Here is a 22,481-nt window from a genome sequence, read left to right as displayed (position 1 = left end):
AGTAAATAATAACAAACAGATCATGGGCAGTGCATGTAGAAATGTGGACTCACATGTGTAAACCTCGATATAGGATCTAAAAACAACAAAAAACGCATTGCCACGGGTTAACCCATTACGTTTGAATGAAAATAGCATTCTAGCATTCTAAAATAAGATACAATACACCATTTTACACTGAGGTGAAGTTTGTGATTTAAGATTGGTGGAATTTGCATTCTTGGTGCACAATTACCCACTGCAATAAATAATAAAGCCTTAATAATAAAAGATTCTAATAAGGTTTTAATAACAAAACCTTGTCCTCTGTGAAAACGCACAAACCCCCACAAATATTTTCTTACAGCTGTTTTGTTTTGCAAACAATGCTTACGATTTGCTTTCATTGATATTTTTATATGAGATTTGTACAAAGGTGTAAAATTGTTAAATTGGAGGCAAATGGCACGCAAACGGTAGGAGCGCATTTTGTTCAGTGGGCGTGGCAGGCGGAGAGGATGACGCGACGAATCGCGCAGCTCTGGCGTGCACGCGGTGATGCAGCCCAGCTACTCGACCTGCTCCAGCATCAGCACCACGCGCTGACTCACGAGCTCAGCCTCTGTCCTGCACGCGCAACCTGGACGCACTTTACAGCTTTTCGGATTTACATACATTTGCAGTGAGTTCGTCGATTCTGAAAACCAGGGAGGCTAACAGGTGTGTGCAAATGCTCTACAGGTTTTAAAATTCTCTAAGGTCACAGAGAACCTGCTTGAACGCATGTAACTTTTATAATTTAGATATTACACCGTTCTTACCATAACATACTGAATTTTGCATCTGTTTTATATTTTGCGTTTGCTGGCATTCGTGCAGTATGAATATTTGTGCAATTGCTATTTTATTTTTATTGATAAAATGGTGCGTTTGCCTAATCTAGCTCGTTTCTTGGCTAACAGGTGTTTGTATACGGTACCCAGTGAGATTCATCGTCAGCTGTAAATATATTTTTCTTGTTAGATGCATTCGGGATATGTAGTGTAACCCTGCCTAAATTTGGCCAGCTGTAACTCTTGCAGAACATAAGGATGATTATAACGGCTCTTGTAACAGTGGGCGAACATTCTTCGCAGAAATTACCGATCAATTTGTACCAACATGGACGCGCTAATGAAAGGGTTCTCGAAAGCAAAGGACGGGGTTGTGGCGGCCGCAGAAAAGACGAAACAGGGAGTGAGTGAGGCAGCCGAGAAGACAAAAGAAGGGGTAATTTTCGTGGGTAGGTTCTTAATTGTCCTATTTGTTATTTGCCCAACTATTGCTATCGGATATCAGCCATATTACTATCCACTGAAAATAATATTTATAATACTGGTCGATACCTGTTCCACGATATTCCGTTGCCTTGATTAAATAGAAAGCAAATTGGCCACTTTAAATCATTATTTCGCTTCTCTTGAACCGGATTCATTACAGATTCAAGCCCCACGCCGAGAGATCTTTATGTTAATTTCTCATATTTATTGATAAACAGTACTTGAATGGCCAATAATCTTTCATCTTTGCTTAATTCTTAATTTCCTTTTTATTCATAGGCACCAAAACAAAGGATGGAGTTTCATCAGGTAAACACGTTTTGAGTGCATATTTGTCCATCCATTCATACATTGTCACACCCCTTGCGTGATATTCATATATATATATACACGGACCGCAACACTGCACTGGATAGTATGGAAGGTGGATGGATTACACACAGGTATTAATATGGTAGTACATTTTGGATTTGCATACTAGGAAGCCATTCGTCCATTTATATACCACAGGAAATAACAGAAAGCATATTTTTAAAAGGCTGTAATTTTCTCTGCTGCAAACAGCATTTTTCAGAATCAATCAAAATAAATAATGCACAAAATTGAGTTTGCATTAAAATATGTCATGAATGTGGTAGCACTGGAATTAGCTAGGTGAATTAAAACTCTCTATGAGCGGGGCCCGAGGAGGGTGTTCACCATGAGACGGCTTCCAGACAGAAACAGACCTTGCTGGCCTGGAGCGAGCGCATGCGTGCATCGCGCCGGTGAGTCAATCACTCATGGCCACCCCAGTCTGAAGGTGAGCCTGCTGTCTATGTTTGACGGGGGTTTTGAATTCCCGATTAGCAGGCGGCAGACATTTAAGACGGGCAAAGTCAGGGAATAGCTTTTCGGGGGGGGCGTGGCCTCGTTGCCAGGAACAGCTTCCTGGAGGTGTAACTGAGTTGCAGTGGGCCGTCGTGTTAATGAACACGGGATCCCAAGGACAAAGCGGCGGCCGGCCGCTTCTCCCAGTCTGCGCCGTAGACATCCTTAGGTGTGCAGAAGTGCTTCCTGTGATTACCTTCAGCTGTCGGTGCCATGGTGCGATGTCTCAGTTAAAACTGCCAGAAGCACTAAATCAGCTTTTTTTTTCTTATTTTGATTCCCACTGTGCAACTGGCACGTGTGCTCAGGTGCGTAACTGAGGTGTGCAAGTCCCTGCTTTTTAGTTTTTATGACAACTATGATCAATCTGCAAAACATCTGTATTTTATTTTTAAATTCAGTTCATTATAGCTTTTGCTTGATATTGAATTCCATATTTCCTCATTGAATTCCTTGATTGTGCAAAAAATTATTCGAAAAAACAATTAGGATTTGAGGCTGAGCAAGACCAAACAGTCTTCGTGGACTTCAAGGGCAAGTGTCTGGCACCGTGATCTAAGCAAACACCATTATGCTTTACTTCCATGAGAATGAGCTGGACTGAGAACCTATATTGAGACAAGGCCATCAAATCCAGAGTATGAGAGAATAGGAGAGCTCTATGCAGGTATTTATCAGAATGACTCTAGAACTGTGTCTTGTGAGTAAAGGAGCTCCTACCAAAATGAGCATCTTCAACATTATCCTATAACTCACCTTATTTTTAACACCACAAGGTGTAAAAACGTTTAGTTTGGATGCTAATTTTTCATTCTTTCATTCTCCACACTTGTTCATGTAAACATTTAAATATGGTATAATGATCATTACACATGACATTTTTGAACGCCTGTTTATAATCCAGTGTGACCTTCATTCATTTATTTCTCTGTATTAAAATACACTGCAATTATATCACTATTTACAATTTGTCACTGTCCCTTAAACTGTGTGTATACACCATTAATAAGACAAATTGCCGTGTTTGTCAAATAAAACAACTTCATGGATTGGATACAGCAGCAACGCCTCTTTCAGCATGCAATCTCCAGGGAGACCGATTTTAATAATACGCTGACCTCGTCTAGTTGATTTTGCTACCAGATATTGATTTTGTCGTAGTCATAAATCTTCTTTACATCCACGAAAGGTGTGCAAGGTTGCCATATACTTACTTCAGATCCGTTTAGAATCCTTTAAAGCCTCTAGCATTTAGGCTGTTTCCTCCTCTGAATGACAGTAACACCGTTTTTTCTCCTTCACCAACGAACACCTGACCTGTTCTGTATGCTGTGTGTTGATCCTTGACAGTCGCAGAGAAGACTGCGACCCATGTGTCGCAGGTGGGCGGGGCAGTAGTGACCGGAGTGACAGCTGTTGCCCATAAGACTGTGGAAGGAGCTGGTAACATTGCTGCTGCTACTGGCTTAGTGAAAAAGGAGGTGGATAAGCAGGTGAGGTGGAACCTTCATACCAGCATATCTTATATTGAAACAGACAGACTGAATACTAGCATTTGGTCATTTTTCAATACGATATGTGGTTTCCTTTTCATAACTTTTTATTATACTATATTTATATTGCATTATTGTTATAATGTTTCGACTGTCAATATCGAAAATCATGATTCACAGTTTGCTGCATTGCAACTGTACCCCAGCATGACATTTAGGTATATTCCATGATTACAAAGATAGTAGACAAATTGGTGGGCTAGGAAGAGGCATCTTGCATCCACCCCAAACTCCAATTCATTTTAGCATACAGATGTTCTTCTTAATGTCTAAATTTATTCATATTTAATCACCTGTACTATAACTACTTGTTTTAACTTGACTATGATGATGTGTTGCAGCTCAAAGCTACAGATCATCACCATAATATTTAATAATGCCGGACCAGTAGGGGGGCACCCACAGAGAGCAAGTTGGTGGATGCAAAAAGAGATTTTCACCATGGGGATCAATAAAAAGTACCAGTTAATATTAGCACACCACTATACTCTATGTTAGTGGCTATACAACATTAGTTCTTTTACAAATATGGATATTTGCATTGTTCCAACAACCATTATGTGAGCACGGAAATGAAAAGCAGTCAAATCCTTCACGTTGTTAATTGTTGGCACAGACCAAGCAAAACATCCCCTGCGTGAGAAAATACAGAGCCTCAGTAATCCTACTGATCCTCACAGCCAATAAGATCGCTGTGTGTGAGTGTCTGTGTGCATGCGTACACCTGCGACGGAGAGGATGTTGACTGCCCGCTTCGTGCGTCACCGCACTTTTCCACGCGACGTCCAGCAGGGGCCTTGAGCATGGAGCGGTGACTGTTGCTGGAGTCGTCCTACTGACATGTTGACAGAAACAGATGGGCCCTGTGCTGAATCTCCACAGCATCCTCAGCCCCTGCTGCCTCACGTTGGTCCGTGGTGCACATCTTCGCCATATTAACGGAGCTTGTTAGGGTACGAAGGCGCTGTAAAATCTGGCTGCTTGTGCTTACAGCTTTACACATGGAATCATTGCTTCTAAAATCTTAATGCAAAGTTCTATTAGATCTATAAACCTCTACAAGTTCTATAAACCTCTGCAAGAGGTTTCAGACTGTTTAGACAAGAGTCCAGTGACGTTAATGTTGGTACTAGCTACATAGAACAAGAGCTTCTGAAGGGTAGTTGGGTTTGTCCGGCCATTTTTAAAATGTTGTTTTTCATTATTTACTATGACTTTACTTATGAATAATTCATTATTTAATAATCAGCTTCCAAGCTGCTAGGAAACAGATGATAAGCTATGATATGCTAAGCTCCTCGGATTCACACCGCTGTCACCCCACCCTTTCTTCATGCTTTGAATCAATTTCATAGACATGTAGGGGGGCACGGCCCCGATTGAAGCTTAACACCTGCCCCCCCATCAGCAATAACCAGCAGCTTGCAACCTAACAGATCAACAAAGCCACCTTATACGTCAGCAAGCTGAGAACCTCGTGCTGAGTTAGATCCTCGTGACCTTGAAGTTAAGATGTTAGTCATGTTTCATCACCAGGGCTCGAACCACAGGCTGATCACTAGGAAGCTTTAGCCAATGGAGTTGAGTCCTTCACCTTTGAGCTCTTTGAAGGCCGTTTCAAAAATTGGTAAAAGGCTATTGGCTTTGAAAATAGTACACTGAACTTTTCATAACAGTGAAGGATACACTCAATGACAAGTACACAGTACTAATTACTTTTAATAATCATCATTCAGCTTGTATCATTTAGACCTTTATCATGAAGTGGTGCTGAAGTGGATGTTTTAGTCAGATTAATATAGAGCCTAACCACATTACAAAAATAAGTGAAAAACTGACAATCAACAATATGTATATTATCATTTTAATGAATTGGCCTTTTATAGGATTTCTGTAGAATCAGCCACTTGTCCGTCTCTTATAGGACCTGTGAAATCGGCCACTTCTCCATATCTTGTAGGACCTCTGAAATCAGCCACTTGTCTGTCTCTTATAGGACCTCTGAAGTCGGCCACTTGTCTGTACCTTATAGGACCTCTGAAATCAGCCACTTGTCCGTCTCTTATAGGACCTCTGAAATCAGCCACTTGTCCGTCTCTTATAGGACCTCTGAAATCAGCCACTTGTCCGTCTCTTATAGGACCTCTGAAATCAGCCACTTGTCCGTCTCTTATAGGACCTCTGAAATCAGCCACTTGTCCGTCTCTTATAGGACCTCTGAAATCAGCCACTTGTCCATATTTTGTAGGACCTCTGAAATTAGCCACTTGTCCATCTCTTATAGGACCTCTGAAATCAGCCACTTGTCCATATTTTGTAGGAACTCTGAAATCGGCCACTTGTCCGTCTCTTATAGGACCTCTGAAATCAGCCACTTGTCCGTCTCTTATAGGACCTCTGAAATCAGCCACTTGTCCGTCTCTTATAGGACCTCTGAAATCAGCCACTTGTCCATATTTTATAGGACCTCTGAAATCAGCCACTTGTCCGTCTCTTATAGGACCTCTGAAATCAGCCACTTGTCCGTCTCTTATAGGACCTCTGAAATCAGCCACTTGTCCATATTTTGTAGGACCTCTGAAATCAGCCACTTGTCCGTCTCTTATAGGACCTCTGAAATCAGCCACTTGTCCATATTTTGTAGGACCTCTGAAATCAGCCACTTGTCCGTCTCTTATAGGACCTCTGAAATCAGCCGCTTGTCCGTCTCTTATAGGACCTCTGAAATCGGCCGCTTGTCCGTCTCTTATAGGACCTCTGATATCGGCCGCTTGTCCGTCTCTTATATGACCTCTGAAATCGCCCGCTTGTCCGTATCTTATAGGACCTCTGAAATCGGCCGCTTGTCCGTCTCTTATAGGACCTCTGAAATCGTCCGCTTGTCCGTCTCTTATAGGACCTCTGAAATCGGCCGCTTGTCCGTCTCTTATAGGACCTCTGAAATCGGCCGCTTGTCCGTATCTTATAGGACCTCTGAAATCGGCCGCTTGTCCGTCTCTTATAGGACCTCTGAAATCGGCCGCTTGTCCGTCTCTTATACGACCTCTGAAATCGGCCGCTTGTCCGTCTATTATAGGACCTCTGAAATCGGCCGCTTGTCCGTCTCTTATAGGACCTCTGAAATCGGCCGCTTGTCCGTCTCTTATAGGACCTCTGAAATCAGCCACTTGTCCATCTCTTATAGGACCTCTGAAATCAGCCACTTGTCCATATTTTATAGGACCTCTGAAATCGGCCACTTGTCCGTCTCTTATAGGACCTCTGAAATCAGCCACTTGTCCGTGTCTTATAGGACCTCTGAAATCAGCCACTTGTCCATATTTTGTAGGACCTCTGAAATCAGCCACTTGTCCGTCTCTTATAGGACCTCTGAAATCAGCCACTTGTCCATATTTTGTAGGACCTCTGAAATCAGCCACTTGTCCGTCTCTTATGGGACCTCTGAAATCAGCCACTTGTCCGTCTCTTATAGGACCTCTGAAATCGGCCACTTGTCCATATCTTGTTGGACCTCTGAAATCGGCCACTTGTCCGTCTCTTATAGGACCTCTGAAATCGGCCGCTTGTCCGTCTATTATAGGACCTCTGAAATCGGCCGCTTGTCCGTATCTTATAGGACCTCTGAAATCGGCCACTTGTCCGTCTCTTATAGGACCTATGATATTGGTCTCACTTTAGCAGGCAGTCAAATGTTCTGTGTCACACAAACTCAGTTTCAGGTTCCTTTTTTTCAGGCCACTGCTCAATGAAACTACAATTCACTTTCCGGTCCCGTCTCGCCTTAATAACTTTCAACAAAGATGTTTGTACAGTATATGACTACTGTTAAAAATGTAAATTGGATCTTACACATGTTAGTATTGAATTTTGTCAGTATCACAAAATTATCAAGGACACCCAGATCTCATGCGAGGCAAGTGACCACAAGGGCTGCATGACTTATTTAAATAAATGCTGCCTTCTTCTCAGTGGGGTCTATGTCCCCTTCTAAGCAGCCAGAAAGTCCCTGTTTACTTACCTCCGCTTAATGAGTTACAGCCTCTAAATATGTGTGTGGAATCTCACCCATGTGCAAAGAGCTGGGTGTTCACTTTCACCGGGTGCCATTATCTCACTCTGAAGATGGAGTGAAAGTCATCGAGTGCTCTGACATTTAAATGACTCTCTGCTAATAACAATCCCCGTGGAGCAAGCAAGAAAAATCCATACGGATAAAATTGGACTCGGACCTCGTTTGCTTACCTTTCCGGTGTTGAAATAGAGAAACCGCTCAATATTTTACGTGTCCTTAAATAGGATACCTTTCTTTTTAGGGTGTACTGTATCTGCAGTTTGTCCACAGAGCCTAAGTTACCAGCATGATGCGGCACATATTGAATGATTTGGATTTACAGGCAAAGTTGTTTGAACACTAGCAATAAAAGACCCCTAGCCAGACTAGATCTATATATTCATGTACTATATTGCAACAGGGTAAATACACACAGAAATAGTTAAAGGAAATAGTTAGCACCCCGCATAATTTATGACTCTTACATTTTCTCAGCTCTCAATCATATTCAAACTAATTTGCACCATAACAGAATAACAAACTAACCGTAAATCTTCATTTGCTGGTGTGTGCAATGGTGCCCATCACTAATACAAATATCATCTTTGTAACAGCTGTGGATGCTTCCATGCCTGAAATTGCACATTCATTCAGAGCTGCCATCTAGTGCATTTTTGAAGGTTGATTCTTCTTAATAACCGCATCCACCATCTGACAAGGGGACGACTTTTCAGAGCATTTTGGGCAAGTTCTGTGTAAATACACAAGGAATAACTGCAGAGCCAGAATATCTCTGGAGGGTTAACAGCTCTCCAGAACCACATCATGACTTAGTTCAGCCTTTGTGGAGCATGTGTGGGCCGACAGTAAGGCGAGAGGCCTGATATGCTTTTTTGTTTGTGCAAAATTCAGTTTTCATCTGGAGTCAATTGCATGGGTCCTAAATTTTGGAGTTACCAAATTGCTTGTAGGTGTGCATGTGTGAGTGAATGGTGTGTGAGTGTGCTCTGGGATGGGTTGGCGCCCCATCCTTGGTTTTACCCTGCTTTGTGCACATAGCCTCTGGGATAAGCTCCGGACCCCCTGCAATTCTGACTAGGACAAATGGTTGCAGAAAATGGATGAATTTGAAAATGGTGAAAAAAAAATTACAATGTGAAGAATGCTGACGGGCCAATCAGCTACTGTTTACCCTTTCCCCTGGAAACTTATGTGAGGCCAAGGGCAGCTGTGAGTACCTCTGGGAGTCTCTGGGGGTCCTCCTGTCCTAGTTACAGCCTCTGCACATCTCCAGTTTTGGCAGAGAGGAGGCGTGTGTTTTTGTCCTCATCGCTGTTTCCTCCTAGGGTCCAGAGCCAGGAAGCGACAGCGTGACCTTTGGGCTTTTACTGTTTTTTTCAGCTGCAGAAATGTTCCACACTATTTTATTTTCCTCTAGGTCAAAGGCCCCCTGCAGATTCCATGGTTATTTGACAAGCAACCAAGCATAGGAATCCAACTGTTGAGACCCCATAAACCTTCTAGATAAGCAACATAGACAATGGCTACAAAACTTGTATACCAAAACGATGCAAATATATTTTTCATTTACTTCGGTATAGATAGTCAAATACTATTTTTACTTCATAGTGGACTTCAGAGAAATTCTTATTTGGTTGAATGAGAGGTACTAAAATTTAATGGGGAACAGCTAATCTGTGGGACAGAATTGATTATTGCCCAATATGGGGACATAATTCACTGTGGTTTTCCTCTCATGCTCTGCCTGGCTTTTTTTGGGCAGGATGAAACGATGTCCCAGGAGGCCTTGGTGGAGAACACAGGCGAGCTACAGGTGGACCCTGACAACAGCTATGGAGTTGTACCTGAGGTGAGCTTAAGTTCAGGTGGGCTCAGCAGGTACAATAGAGGATAGGACTCTGTCATCAAACTCCACCCTTGTTTTGAATTACATCAGAAATGGTGCTGTTAGCCTTTTGATGACAAGGAGTCAAGGGCATAGATTTGGGTTTGGATAGTAGGGACATGTCCCTACCAAAGGCAGAAAGTTCAGGTTCAGAAAGTACAAATCCAGACCAAGATTATGTTTCAACCAGCCAGTAAAGGATAAAGAGTTACAGGCACAGAGGACTCAACTGGTTGGTTGAAACAAGATCATGGTCTGGATTTGTACTTTCTGAACCAGTACTTTCCACTTGTGGTCTCTACCAGTATTGTAGGTATACTGGGTGTGTTTAGGAGGAAGGGGGGTTTGGTGCTGATTTGATCCCTACTGAAGTTAGAAACCAAACCTACACTCTTGAGAGGAGTACAACAAACTGGAATAGTTGTCTGTAGAACCAAAGCAGGGCGACAAACAGGAAAGCATTGCTCCTCTGCATGCTGTTCTTCAATGTCATTGTTGCACCTGTAAGCCCACTTTCATAGGCAATAGGCTGTGAAGTTTGTCAGTGACAGCCGGACGTCCTGCTGAGGTCTGTGTTTATGGAGTTAATCCCCACCTAGACCTTAAACACTCGGTCTATGTCTTACTTATCGTTGCACATGATGTGCCCCATTGGCTAAGCCGTCCCCACAGCTGCATATCATCTTACCCAAATAATCATACATTTGCTTCTGTAATAAGTACTCTTCCCAAAACCAGATGTAACATCTATGAACTGGTTCCTCTTTGTGGGAATGAGAAGGCTCATAAGACCAGTATCTACAAGCAAAAATCTGAATACATAACTGAGAGTGAACATGGTTACCCAATGAACAGAAGTGTTACAATGCAATGGTGACTATAATCTAAAGGAAGCCAAGAAAATCTGACTCACGTCATTATCATCACACTATTTTAACTCAATGCCTAAAGGTAAATTAGCTGAGCAGATAGTCAGACAGTAGCCCTGTAACTATAATGTTACATTACAGGACAAGCTGCCCCCAAGTTACAAATGGGATCTGTTCCCTGAATCGCTCTTAAAGTCAAATTTATAGGCAAGTTGGAACAGTAATAATACATAATAATACAGTAATAAAAAAAACTATATACTGTACAGTACTGTACTGTACCTTGAGCCGGCGAACCGCTGAAGCGGCGCAACGTTTTCATGAGCGTCACAAAGTAGATTGTGCGTTTGTTTTCATGAACGATTGTATTTACCCTGAATTTTCAGTAAAATCGGCTATTAGGTTGTAAGTACGAGTTGTCCATCAGACCTTCTTAACCCAGGGACTGCCTGTATATTTAAACAGTCATTCATCTCTGTTGTACCAGCGACGCAATTTGATACATAGTAACTGAAGCTTTTCTGGTTAGTTAGTGTGAAGACTTATATTCCCAGGATAAAGTGTGAGTGCGATGCTGATTTGCTTATTTTTCTCCCTTTTCCAGGAGGGCTATCAGGGCTACCAGGATTAGGTCAAGCAGCAACTCAAACAGGCACAAGAAACATTCCACTTTATGCCGGCCCAGCGTGCTCTGCCCAGCCGCGCTCCTCGTCCCAGTCCAGTGTACCGCGTGTACTGTGTGTGCGTGGGCGTGCGTGTGTATATGTTTTGGTGCACATCCGGCCGTGCACTGATGTCCCCCCTCTGTATATGCTGTTCGTCCTTGTGGACCTGCTGCTGGTTTGGCGCCCCCTATCTCCTACTGGGGTGAGTGACCGGCTGCAAGTTGGTAATTGTGTTCCTTGGGGGTCCGTGGCTTTAAAATTAATCCGAATAGCAGAAACCTAAGTGTCTATTGATTTCATGCAAGACCAGTTATGTCTGTGACTTATGTCAATGTAATGCACTTATGTAATGAAATAGCACTATATTTACGACAGGTCAATGTACAAACTGAAATGCAGAATGGTGTGTGTATTCAAATCACTGACATGGAGCAGTAGATGGGGACAGGGGAGTTGTTTATGTTTTTAAGTGTTTATAAATAAAGTGTTAAATCTACTCGACTTTGCATTTTTACCAAGTATATTCTTATCTGTTGCCTAAGTCTTACATGCTGCTACAATAATTATGTTACTATGAGAAGTCACCTGTCATTTGGGGGGGGGCGGGGTCTTTGGGGTCAATTTGACCCCAGGGTAAACGTGAGAGCTTTAGAGGACCAAGTATGCATTTGTGCCTCAAGGTTTGTCACAGATGTGATTCTCTGTGACCAAGGACTTCTATTTCAGAATGGATTTTCATTGGAGATCAATTAAGATTAAAAATATCCACCCTCAACACACAAATGCCTTAATACTCTTTGTGGCCATGTAACAGTATGGTTTTTCCAATAGAATATAAATATATAAAAAACAATCCACGACCCTGGTTGTGATACTGCGGAGTGCCTGTCCTTTCGTTGCGATTTTGACCCAAGAGACCCATTGGCCCGGCTTGTTCTGAACATTCCACATCCAAACAAATTAATAGTAAAGAACTGATATATGTTATTCTAGTGTTAAATTTAAGTACTTCAGTCAATGTATAAAGTGTAAACTAATTAATGGCGAGTGCATCTAAAATGTACATTTAAAATCCAGTTTTGAATTATGTGCTTTTCTTCATATTATTGTCAGAGACTCACACTGGTGAAATTACCCTGGTGACAGAGAGAGAGAGAGAGAGAGAGAGAAAGAGAGAGAGAGAGACAATAAGTGCATGTTTATGGAGAGATGCAGGATCACAAAGCACCTTTTCACAGACAAATATGCCTGCGGCTGCAACAGTTTACCGTCTTAGGAGAGAACGAAGGAGGTGCATGTTCAGAAAGACAATGGGAGAACTTGAGGCCTGCATGATTTTCATAAGGAACATTGAACAGGACCAAGTCCAAGTGGAACAGCACAATCAGGAGCCAGCTACCAGACAGGAACGACAAGAAACAGAGATGCGAATGCTCGGAAGAAAAAGATGGATTAGCTCATTAAAAGGCTGCAATGATAATATTACAAGCTTTTTTCTAAGCTTCAATAATAAAATGTCTTTTGTTGCCAGCTGGTGTGACTTTGGCATTGTACAGATGCCCATGGCAGCCTGGGATTCTGCTAAATCAATACAAAAGCAATGAAAGGCTCACTTGAAAGCACGGTCCTGCTTTCTGAAAGACGTGGAAAATATGGAAAAAGGGAAATTCAGACATAAAACCAGCACCGGCTCACTGATTCATGTTTTTTGTCCATGAATGAATTTGAAAGTAGTTTGTTTGACCCAGTTGTGTGTCACGCACCGTGTGGAAAATTTGGGCTGACATTTGGTTATGATAGCAGTATCATTGTGACTCTGTGTCAGGCAGCAATAAAAAGGAGCAAAGATGAACAGAGAGCATTTGATGTTAAATTAATATACTTAGTTATTCAGCCAAATAAAAAAGGGCTTTATTTTTCCATGCCTACATCCCACATTAATATGGAAGTTAGCATCTGATTCACAGGACACCACATGTTCATCTTTTCTTTTTGGTCTGAAGGAACAGCTTGCAGCGTAAGCATTTTATATGAGACCTGCAGGGGGAAAAAATCACTTTAGGTAACATCAATGTGTCAAGGATAGTCAAAGACACGAACAAACGCGACAGAAGTTTGACCGGCTGTGCAAAATTCAGCACAATATTGAGGGACCCTCTAATTAGCATGAGTTGCATTCGCTTGAAATGAATCACAAGCTATTAAGGGACTGCAGGATGCTACGGGTTTTTTGAGTTTGCAGGATTCCTTGGACGGACCCTCAGAGTACTTATTAAGAATCTGTTCCTGAAGAAATGCTTGAGGAGAGATTTAGAAATCTTCCATAATAACATATCAAGTACCATAATGTACAAAGTAAAGATAATATAATGTAATACAAAACTTAATAAAAATGTAAACGTAACTTTTGTTCATTAACATCACTAGTTGGTTGGTTGAAAGAGAACTAGATACTAATACTATTAATACTAATATTAATGCTAATACTTGCTGTAGATAAGGAGGAACCATTTCAAGCAAACGAGTAAAACCAGGAGCACCGCAGATCTCTCTCCGTATGTTTGATTATAACGGTGAGGCACGTAAAGTTATTCATCGCCATTTAGGATTGGTTATGAGGGGCGTCAAAGAAACGGGAGATGTGAAGAACAGCCAGAGGCTCAAACAATCACAGCGATCCGGTCACATCTCTCTCCTCTATCAATGTGCCCGTTAAGGGCCACCTTGGGACTGAATGTGACTTCTCCATTACATTTAGAGCTGTTTCCACAGGAACTGTAAAGGTAAGATACATCACAGCCGCATTTGCTCTCCCTGAGGTTCCGGCAAGTTGGGTCACTTATTGCCTTCTTGACATTGACCAATGGTGATGTCGACCATTAAAGTCTCGCATGATTGGAATAAGAAAATCATACTGACATTTTTTTATATCACAATTTCCTGGATAATTGTTTGCTGTAAGCTTGAGTCAAGACAACACAGCCCTTCAAAAATAGCCAATCCATCCATCTCTTTTCCAGATGTTTATCCCAGGCAGGGTTGTGAGAGGCCTGGACCCTAGCTGAAGCTGAGGAGCAAAGAAGGCATAGGTGCTCCCAGGAAGGGTTACCATGGCCAAATATAGAAACATTTATACTAAAATTATATTGGTCTATTTTACAAATCCTTTACAACCAATTTAAACCAAATGTAATGGGATTTTTCTACACTGACTAACTGCTTAATAGGTAGTACATTTTCTACTTCTACAGCCACGTCTTTTCATTAGTTTGAAAAGAAACATTACTATGAATGAGTAAGTGGTCCCTCTTGCATTATTTTTGCCCTCCAGCCAGGAAATATTAACCTAGCAGGCCCTGTGGTGGCGTTGGGCTCAGCTGCACATCTGCTTCTATATCAGGCATTAGCTATAGCTTTGGGAAACACTCTTCCGAAAGATTTCCCAATGTGATACTCAACGCCGCCACATAGTCTGTGAAGATATTTCAAGTCCGTTGCCCTGACTGAAAACTCCGGCTTGGTTAATGCTGGAAAGAGGAAATGTGCACGTTTTAATGTCACATTGGGCGAAACCACGGCCACCCAACAAGAAAACATCACAAGCCATGAATGGGTCTAGCTGTAAGACAACCAATCAATGTCATTGCTATAAATATACACGCCAACATGCCCACATTTGCTTTCCAAGTTAAGATCTGTTACATTATCGATATCGACATTATTTCATGCCAACTTCCATCCACCTTCATGATGCCCCTGTCTGACTGATTGTTTTCGTATTTGGTTCAACTAATTCCAGTTTATAGCTATATTTTTCATACAGTTACACATTTTTTATATTGTATTTATCGGATTTCACTGTATTTATTTATTGTGTTGCTGCAGTGTCATTGTTAAACCTGTTGTGTGCAGTCAGATTCACTGCAAAAAAGTGATTTCCCTCTGGAGAACATATATGTATATCTACCAACCTACATACCTACTGTACCATTATCCTCAACCCTCTTCATTCAGAAACATTTCTATTCTTTGTACTACATCTCATACAAAATTGGTTGGAAGAATTTAACCGTTGGCTAGGAGGATATTCTTCAGTAAATATGGAACTTGAGTTTTTTTCAATTACCCTTATTTGCGCAAGAAAAAAAAGACAATTTATACCTTTAATTGTCACTTGTTTTAGGATGATGGTCACACTTTACGCCAATTTTTTTTTTGTCACTGTATGCGCGAGATAGACGATTGTCAATGAGAACCTTTTTCTCATTGCAGGTTAGTCAATAATCTGACACTCATGGCCACTAAACGGTATAATGGATGGTGCTTGCATGCTTTCCAATAGCATTTCATGTTTTGGCCCTTAGCCGCCTTCAGTAGTGACTGTTCAGTGACTGATGGAGCTACAAAATGTCATAAATAATCCCACAAGCACCAATGAAAAAAGGTAGCAGCACATTCATTTGTTCTGACATCTGCACTTTGTAAGAGCAGAACGGCACAACTGACTTCAAATTATATTCCCTATAGATTATGGCACTCAGATTAAACCCGAAGTCTAATCTGTCATACCATTCATTTGTAACACATCAGTCATTGTACAACAAGCTGTTCTGAGATCGCCATCTGTCAAAACTGGCTTTGTAACACTTGCCTGTCAATGGACACGACTGGTACAGGCAGGCCGCTGATGATTATGCTGTTGGATCTATTGCAAATCTGGCTGCAGCCCCAGGCCAAAGCCCGGGGGAAAAGCTTATGTCACACGGCCCGGTTGGGCTTACTGGGGTTTAGCGGCCCAGTTGTCAATTAGCATCTGGCTAAAAGATCACAGCAGCCCAACACTGAGGGCGTCAGCATGGACCACAGCCCTAACCCTGCTGCTATGAGCTTCTCACTGTCTGACATGTTTCTCTTGACACCACAGATCACACTTTCCTGAACCTTATTTTAACCCGCAAACTGCAAATGAAACACCGTTAAGCCCTCATTAATGATTAAATTTCAATAATTGTTTAGACTTAACGAATGTTACACCCAATGACCTTACAAAGTTAACAACTGCAATAATAATAATTGTAGTGTCTTTTATCGCATGTATTAAAACAAATACTTATTATTGTTCTGCATGAAAATGGCCAAATAAAACTTCCAATTTGTCATTATAAAGATGCACAGTGCTTTTGAAAATATAAAGGAGCTGTGTATCTAAAAAAAAATGGCAGGTGAGCTTTGTGTCATTTTTATCTTATTTTATTTCATACTGCAGCAGTAAAAAGGCTGACGACTGCAGCTCTAGCCCCGTCTCTGTCCTCTCGAGGAAGCATCCTGCTATTTTTGGAGACTTTTCCTTTTGTCACATTTTGATTCACGCCTCAATGGTGCTCCGCACACAAAAAGAAACAAAATGTCACATGGAAAAACTTTTCCTTGAGTAGTCATGGTGTTTCCCCCGTGAGCATAACACAGTGGCTCCGGCCCTACATAGCGCCTGGCTCCACTTTTCCGGTTAATTCAGCCACCGGCTATGTGGCACTCAGGTGAGAGAGCCAGTTCGGGCAACCAGGCTGCAGCTCATACTTCAAATTTAATTAACCCTATTAGTCATACTAGTCATACTGTCACATTTCAGATTTAACAGATGTCTGAAACATGGTGGACTTTCGAGGATACGCGCGACATTCCCTGCTGCCAGTATAAAGAACCAGCAGCGATTTCCAGGGACACCCAACTCGGACTGGGAGCACAGGAAGGCTTCATATCTTACCATCACATCTTTTTCTTCCACCAAGACATTTCCACGGCACCATGAGAAGCACCCATACACGGCTGAGCGTGTCTGCGGGCAGCACCAGCAGGGTGCGTGTGCAGAGCCCCTCACCCGCCCGCTGCAGGGCGTCCTCCTTCACCCGTGGTGGCCCAGGCAGCCTGGGAGGCGCTGTCGAGCTGGGCACCGAGATCCACTGGCACGGCACCAACGAGAAGGAGACGATGCAGGAGCTGAACGTTCGCTTCGCTGGCTACATCGAGAAGGTGCAAGTACTGGAGCAGCGGAATGCATCTCTACGCGCCCATCTGGCCACCCTGCGGGGCCAGCAGAAGGGGGGACCCACCGGCATCGGCCAAGAGTACGACCGCAAGTTCAGCGAGATGAGAGCCCAGATCGAGACCCTGACCAGCGAAAAGGGGGCTGCAGATATCGAAAGGGGCTACTATGTGGAGGAGGTGGAGATGTGGAGGCTGAAGCTTGAGGAGGAGCTGGCCCTCAAAGGTAAGCCACCAGAAAGGAGCGTTTATATCAGAAGCAACGTAATACAGCAAGTTATAATCAGAGATTGAAAGTTCAGGTCCAGAAAGTACAAATCCAGACCAAGGTTTTGTTTCAACCAACAGAGTATAAACAGTCACAGTCACAGAGTACTGAAGTGGGTGACTGAATCAAAATCCTCAACTTGGAGTTGTAGTTACTGCATCTGAACTTTCCACCTCTGGCTGCAATCTTGCAAGCAAATCTATGCAAATATGCATTCATCAACAAGAAGTGAATTTTAAAAACACTACACTCTTAATGTAATTAGTAAAACATAAGCATCATTATCACAGGCATGTATCATTTAATTATGCACAGTCAAACCCAACTTAAAACAACAAGGTATTTATCAAAGAAATCCTCCTTCACATCTGTTATGGCACAGAATGGAGTGATTGAAAGCACAGTTTTAGGGTCCCTTGGTTGAACAGTACTAGTGAAACTGAGACAACATCACTGATTCATGACGTGAGCTTGTTCTCGCACATGATCTAATCCCTGATCTGATCTGAAATGTCAGAGGAAGCGGAGAGAATCCTCAAAGAGTTCCGTCGAGACGTGGACAATGCCACCCTGGAGAAGGCTGATCTGGAGAGCCGCGTGGAGGAGCTGGTGGCAGAGATCGAGTTCCTGAAGAAGCTGCATGACGAGGAGGTGGCCGACCTCAGGAAACAGATTCAGGACTCCAAGGTATCAACAGAACTGGACTCGGAGCGGCCCGACCTGGCCGGCTACCTGCGCAACGTGCGGGCGGAGATGGAGCAGGTGGCGTCACGCAACGTGCAGGAGGCCGAGAAGTGGTACAAGGGCAAGTTTGACACGCTCAGAGAACGTGCCGGCAAGAACGATGAAAAGGTGCAATCGATGAAGGAAGAGATCCACACCTTCCACAACCAAATCATGGACCTCCAGAACCAAATCGATGCAATGCGAGCCCGCAATGCAGCCCTGGAACAGCAGCTGGACGACATGGAAGCCAGTCACCTGGACAAGGCTTCCAATCTGCAGAACATCATTATCCAGCTCGAGACCCAGATCTGCGAAACCAAGATTGAGATGAGCAAATACCTCCAGGATTACAAGGAGCTACTAAATATTAAGCTGAAGCTGGATGCAGAGATAGCCACCTACAAGAAGCTGCTGGAAAGCGAGGAGAAACGGCTGGGGATTTCCTCAGAGAAAATAAATGAATAGTGCCACTTTGTGGTGGTTTTGTGGTACTGCACTATAAATTTACGTTTGGCCGGTAGGTGTTTTTTTATCAGCTATGACAATATTTGTCTTGCTTTTGCAGCACATTTCCAATGCAAGTGTGCCCCGTAAATGCTGCCTTCCAGTTAGCAAGGTCAGTCCACAACATGACAGTGAAAGCTACACCAAAACTCACCATTTCAAGGTCAAACTCACTAACTACGTGAGCATACACATTGTCTTTTTACTGATTGACTAATAACTCCATTAACTGCCATATTAATCAAAACTGAAGCAATGCAGACAGCTGGAGAATCTCAATAGTGTAGGACTGGGAATTAGAAGGAAATGTTGTTTTGAGAGAATAGTTGGAACCTTGAACATTGTCGAAAATGATTTGCAGTGCCCCAGTTACAGGAAATTTTCTGTAAACTCCCACTGCTTTTAAAGCATGAATGTAACCCTTCTTCTGAAGTCTTTGCAGAATAAAGGTAATTCTCTAGTCTTCTTCTGTGGAGAAGACCCCTCCAGCCCTCAAACACTGAAAGAACTGCCTATAATGATCAGTCAACTAGTTCTCACTCCACTGTCCCCTTCTCCTTGTCGGACAGAGATGTCATCCTGCTTTTCTGTCCATACAGCTGACAGTGAACTGCGAGATATCACTCCCAACAAAGCCAAATGTAAAAATTCACAAGCACATTTACTTCGCATACAGCAGGCACTGCGCCTGTGATCCCCCAATAAAGCTCGGCTTGTCCGCATGGGTCCGTCCGTGTTTGTGCCTGCTTGGGTGTCCATCTGCCAACCTGGCCTGTGTTATTTAACCACAGGATGTCACTGCACTGAGTCATTACTCTTGCGCCGCTCAGAGCTGGCCATTCTATGCTTCCTGTCCACGAGTCGCTCACTGCGGCCAAGTTGTCCATTGTCACTGAAAGCCTCACTGTCGTGGTCTTCCAGATCCAAATTTGGAATTCACATTTGTTCTGGTCATCCTACAATGCTCTCTGCTTTCACCAAGATATTTTAAGAACAGAACAGTGATACTTTATTGATCCCCATGGGAAAACTGCCAACCCCATCTTTCTCTCCATGAGACACACAGACACATATACAAGATAATTTTAACAAATGAATATGTATATATAATGACATCCATTTCTCATTACACAAGGCACCTTATAGAAAAGAAATGAAAAAAACTGCTTTTTTTTTATGTTATGCAGTCCAATATGCTGAAAATAGGCAATAATTAAATTGTAACTTATTTTTAATTTTTTAACAGCCAAAAATGCAGAAAGTGCTATTCAGCATTATTTTAAAAATCTGGTAGTGTGTAATCTCTGACTCCAAAGACCAGGCATGATGTATAACAGCCTAATAATAAATGTACATTCAGCTCTGGAAAAAAAAAATTTAAGAAACCACTCTATATTTTTTAATCTTGGTTTAATCCTGGTTCTGCTGGCAGAAGGCTACACTGAGAAGCAGGCTCCTTCTATGCTCAAAATTTCTAAGACAGCAGTACACAAGAATAAGGTGAAGCAGGAGACACTGGGAACGACCAGAAACCAGCCAGGTATAGGGCGGAATCAGCTTTCTAACAGCAGAGATGAACGTTAAATTATCCAGTCTCATGAATTGGAGGGTGACATCAAGTGACCTTCAAATGGAATGGGAAACATTAAGTGCAGGCGTGAAGTGCACTGTTAGAACAGTACGTCAGGATCCTAGAAGCAGGACTGAAGACCAGGGCCGTGCAGAGATGTTTGAAGGGGCGGGTGCTCAAAGTTAAAAAGGGGAACATAGAACCAGGCTGAATAACAACAACCCACATTCATCAAGAATCTAATATGGAATCGCATCATACTATATCACTATATTCCCCACAAACGAGCTGGATGGGCTGAATGGCCTCCTCTCGTTTGTAAATTTCTTATGTTCTTATGTCATCGGGTGGGACAATGTAAAGCAAACGTAGCCTATATATGTTTTACCTGATGGGGCACAATGTTGTTGTTGAGGGGTTACTGCTGATAGAGCTGGACGGCAGGGCTGTGTTGATCTAAGACTGTAGACATTAAAAAGTCCATAGGAGAGATGGTAGCTGATTAAACAAGTGCTGTGAGATAATAATAAAATGCAAAGATTGGTGACAGCGCTTGGAACCTTAAGGCAACGGATTAAAAAAAACTGTGGGAAATAAACTGAAACCGGAATATTAGTAGGGCAAAAAACTTTCTAGTGAAATATAAGCCCTCCAGAAAGGCAGGGAAAAGCCCTGTAACTTACTTTAAAACGAAATATGTTCCCTAAAACGGTGGACAGAGTTACAGACCCATGACACCCTTACCCAGTTAGCTAGCGGCTAATGACCACCACTACTTGCGCAGTTAATAAAAGGACAGGTAATGTTTCCTCGCGCTGTTGCACACTGTGCACACACAGCATGCTCATTTGTTTCAATTCGTCAGTTGCCACAAGACAATTTAACAACGTGTACATAATAACCTAATACTCTTGTGTGCTATAGACTATAGTGTACGCTGTACACCCTACTTACTGGTTTTTGTTGCATCAGTCTGCGTCTCCCAATTAATTTGTGTGTTTCCCTTACAGCTCCGCACCGCCCAGCTGGCAAAAAATGCGCGTGCTCTTTGCCAGCTCGTTCCCGGCTCGTAACCAGCGCGCTCTGCCGTCAAGGCTGAGCATTGGTTAATGGTCATCATGTGACTGATGCAAGCCAGATCCTTTTATTTAGCAAAATTGTGACTAATAGTTAAATGTTATTGTTGAGGGGCACAGGCAGGACTCCACACGCACACACACATAAAAAAATAATAATAAAATGCCTCAAGAAAAGGGCACATGGGGTACCCAAGAGGAAAGGGGCAGGTGGTCAAGCCCCCCTCCACCCTGCACGTGCCTGCTGAAGACCCATAAACAAGGAAGAAGCCCTTCATCAGTGAAAAGCAGGGACGAGCCAGGCTGGAGTTTGCAAAAATATATAGGCCTACATTTTACACAGACGCACAGCCATAAATTGAGAAATAGGTGAAACAAAAAACTGTGCTGTCGTCTTTCTCCAGAGCTGTATATTATATATGTATATATAAAATACCTTCATCAAACTAAGATGGTTGTGCTTTACCTGCATGCACACCATATATAACTGCACTGCAGCCACTGATTCCGTTAAATTCACAACTGAACTCAAATTGTAACAATGTATCACTGGAGCAGGCAGCTGGGGTGTGGGGGCTCATGACAGCCCCTCCCCAGTCCCCCCTCCCCACACTCCGCCTCTCTCCATCCATGCACGTCACTTTTTATGCACTATGTGTCTTGCACTAAACTGATATGGTGATGTACAATGTTGTTCTTTTACTGCTATACTGCGGTGAATATATGTTAGTTCCACTTATATTCTATTTGTATTTTACACACTGGATGCCGATGGTGAGCATAAAATGTAACGAAATTTAATTATGTTGTGCACTAACCCGTGTATTTCTGAATGACAATAAAAGTGGCTATTCTATTCTACTCTGGAACAGGCAGCTGGGGTGTGAATGGGTTTTGTTGCAGTAGTTCAACTTCTTCCCACTAGATGGCACTGCTGTTAAGAAGAATGCTCCAAAATCTTCAGCTACTAAACTTCTTGAATTGATCATAAATATAGCAAACTAGTTGTTTTGTAATGTCCGGGTTAGAAGGGATTCGAACTGGGTCTTGGCTTTCCGTTACCCTGTAATGGATGTGATACAT

General features: G+C 42.6%; 2 protein-coding genes and 1 long non-coding RNA gene across 4 annotated transcripts; 2 read left to right on the top strand and 1 right to left on the bottom strand.

Annotated features, from left to right (window-relative positions):
- The first annotated feature begins 511 nt into the window (after positions 1–511).
- Positions 512–11,708, top strand: LOC111838250 (alpha-synuclein-like). Its single transcript, XM_023801052.2, has 6 exons — positions 512–699; positions 1,116–1,261; positions 1,578–1,607; positions 3,519–3,661; positions 9,556–9,642; positions 11,152–11,708. The coding sequence occupies exons 2-6, from the start codon at positions 1,141–1,143 to the stop codon at positions 11,176–11,178; spliced, it is 408 nt and encodes a 135-aa protein (XP_023656820.1). The 5' UTR covers positions 512–699; positions 1,116–1,140; the 3' UTR covers positions 11,179–11,708.
- On the bottom strand, positions 7,158–21,418 carry LOC111838253 (uncharacterized). Of its 2 annotated transcripts, XR_002836840.2 has the most exons (3): positions 21,277–21,418; positions 20,711–20,784; positions 7,158–9,114 (listed from the first exon to the last, which is right to left on the bottom strand). It is a non-coding gene; the product is annotated as an uncharacterized lncRNA (long non-coding RNA). The 2 variants fall into 2 exon arrangements; XR_011984719.1 differs by lacking the exons at positions 7,158–9,114; positions 20,711–20,784 and adding an exon at positions 17,804–18,556.
- Positions 16,938–19,480, top strand: LOC111838243 (vimentin-like). Its single transcript, XM_023801040.2, has 2 exons — positions 16,938–17,480; positions 18,040–19,480. Exons 1-2 carry the CDS (start codon positions 17,018–17,020, stop codon positions 18,711–18,713), a joined length of 1,137 nt encoding a protein of 378 aa, XP_023656808.2. The 5' UTR covers positions 16,938–17,017; the 3' UTR covers positions 18,714–19,480.
- Positions 21,419–22,481: the final 1,063 nt, after the last annotated feature.

Source organism: Paramormyrops kingsleyae, chromosome 2, assembly GCF_048594095.1.
Source record: "Paramormyrops kingsleyae isolate MSU_618 chromosome 2, PKINGS_0.4, whole genome shotgun sequence".
NCBI classification, from domain to species: Eukaryota; Metazoa; Chordata; class Actinopteri; order Osteoglossiformes; family Mormyridae; genus Paramormyrops; species Paramormyrops kingsleyae.
Note: the sequence above shows the minus strand (reverse complement) of the source record. Positions and strands in the feature narration are given on the sequence as shown.

Excerpts from the sequence above, each read along its gene's own strand:
- LOC111838250 (XM_023801052.2), top strand. The coding sequence starts at position 1,141 with ATGGACGCGCTAATGAAAGGGTTCTCGAAAGCAAAGGACGGGGTTGTG. Across the intron at positions 1,262-1,577 it reads AGAAGGGGTAATTTTCGTGG|GCACCAAAACAAAGGATGGA; the intron begins GTAGGTTCTTAA and ends TTTTATTCATAG. Across the intron at positions 9,643-11,151 it reads GCTATGGAGTTGTACCTGAG|GAGGGCTATCAGGGCTACCA; the intron begins GTGAGCTTAAGT and ends TCCCTTTTCCAG.
- LOC111838243 (XM_023801040.2), top strand. The coding sequence starts at position 17,018 with ATGAGAAGCACCCATACACGGCTGAGCGTGTCTGCGGGCAGCACCAGC. Across the intron at positions 17,481-18,039 it reads GGAGGAGCTGGCCCTCAAAG|AGGAAGCGGAGAGAATCCTC; the intron begins GTAAGCCACCAG and ends CTGAAATGTCAG.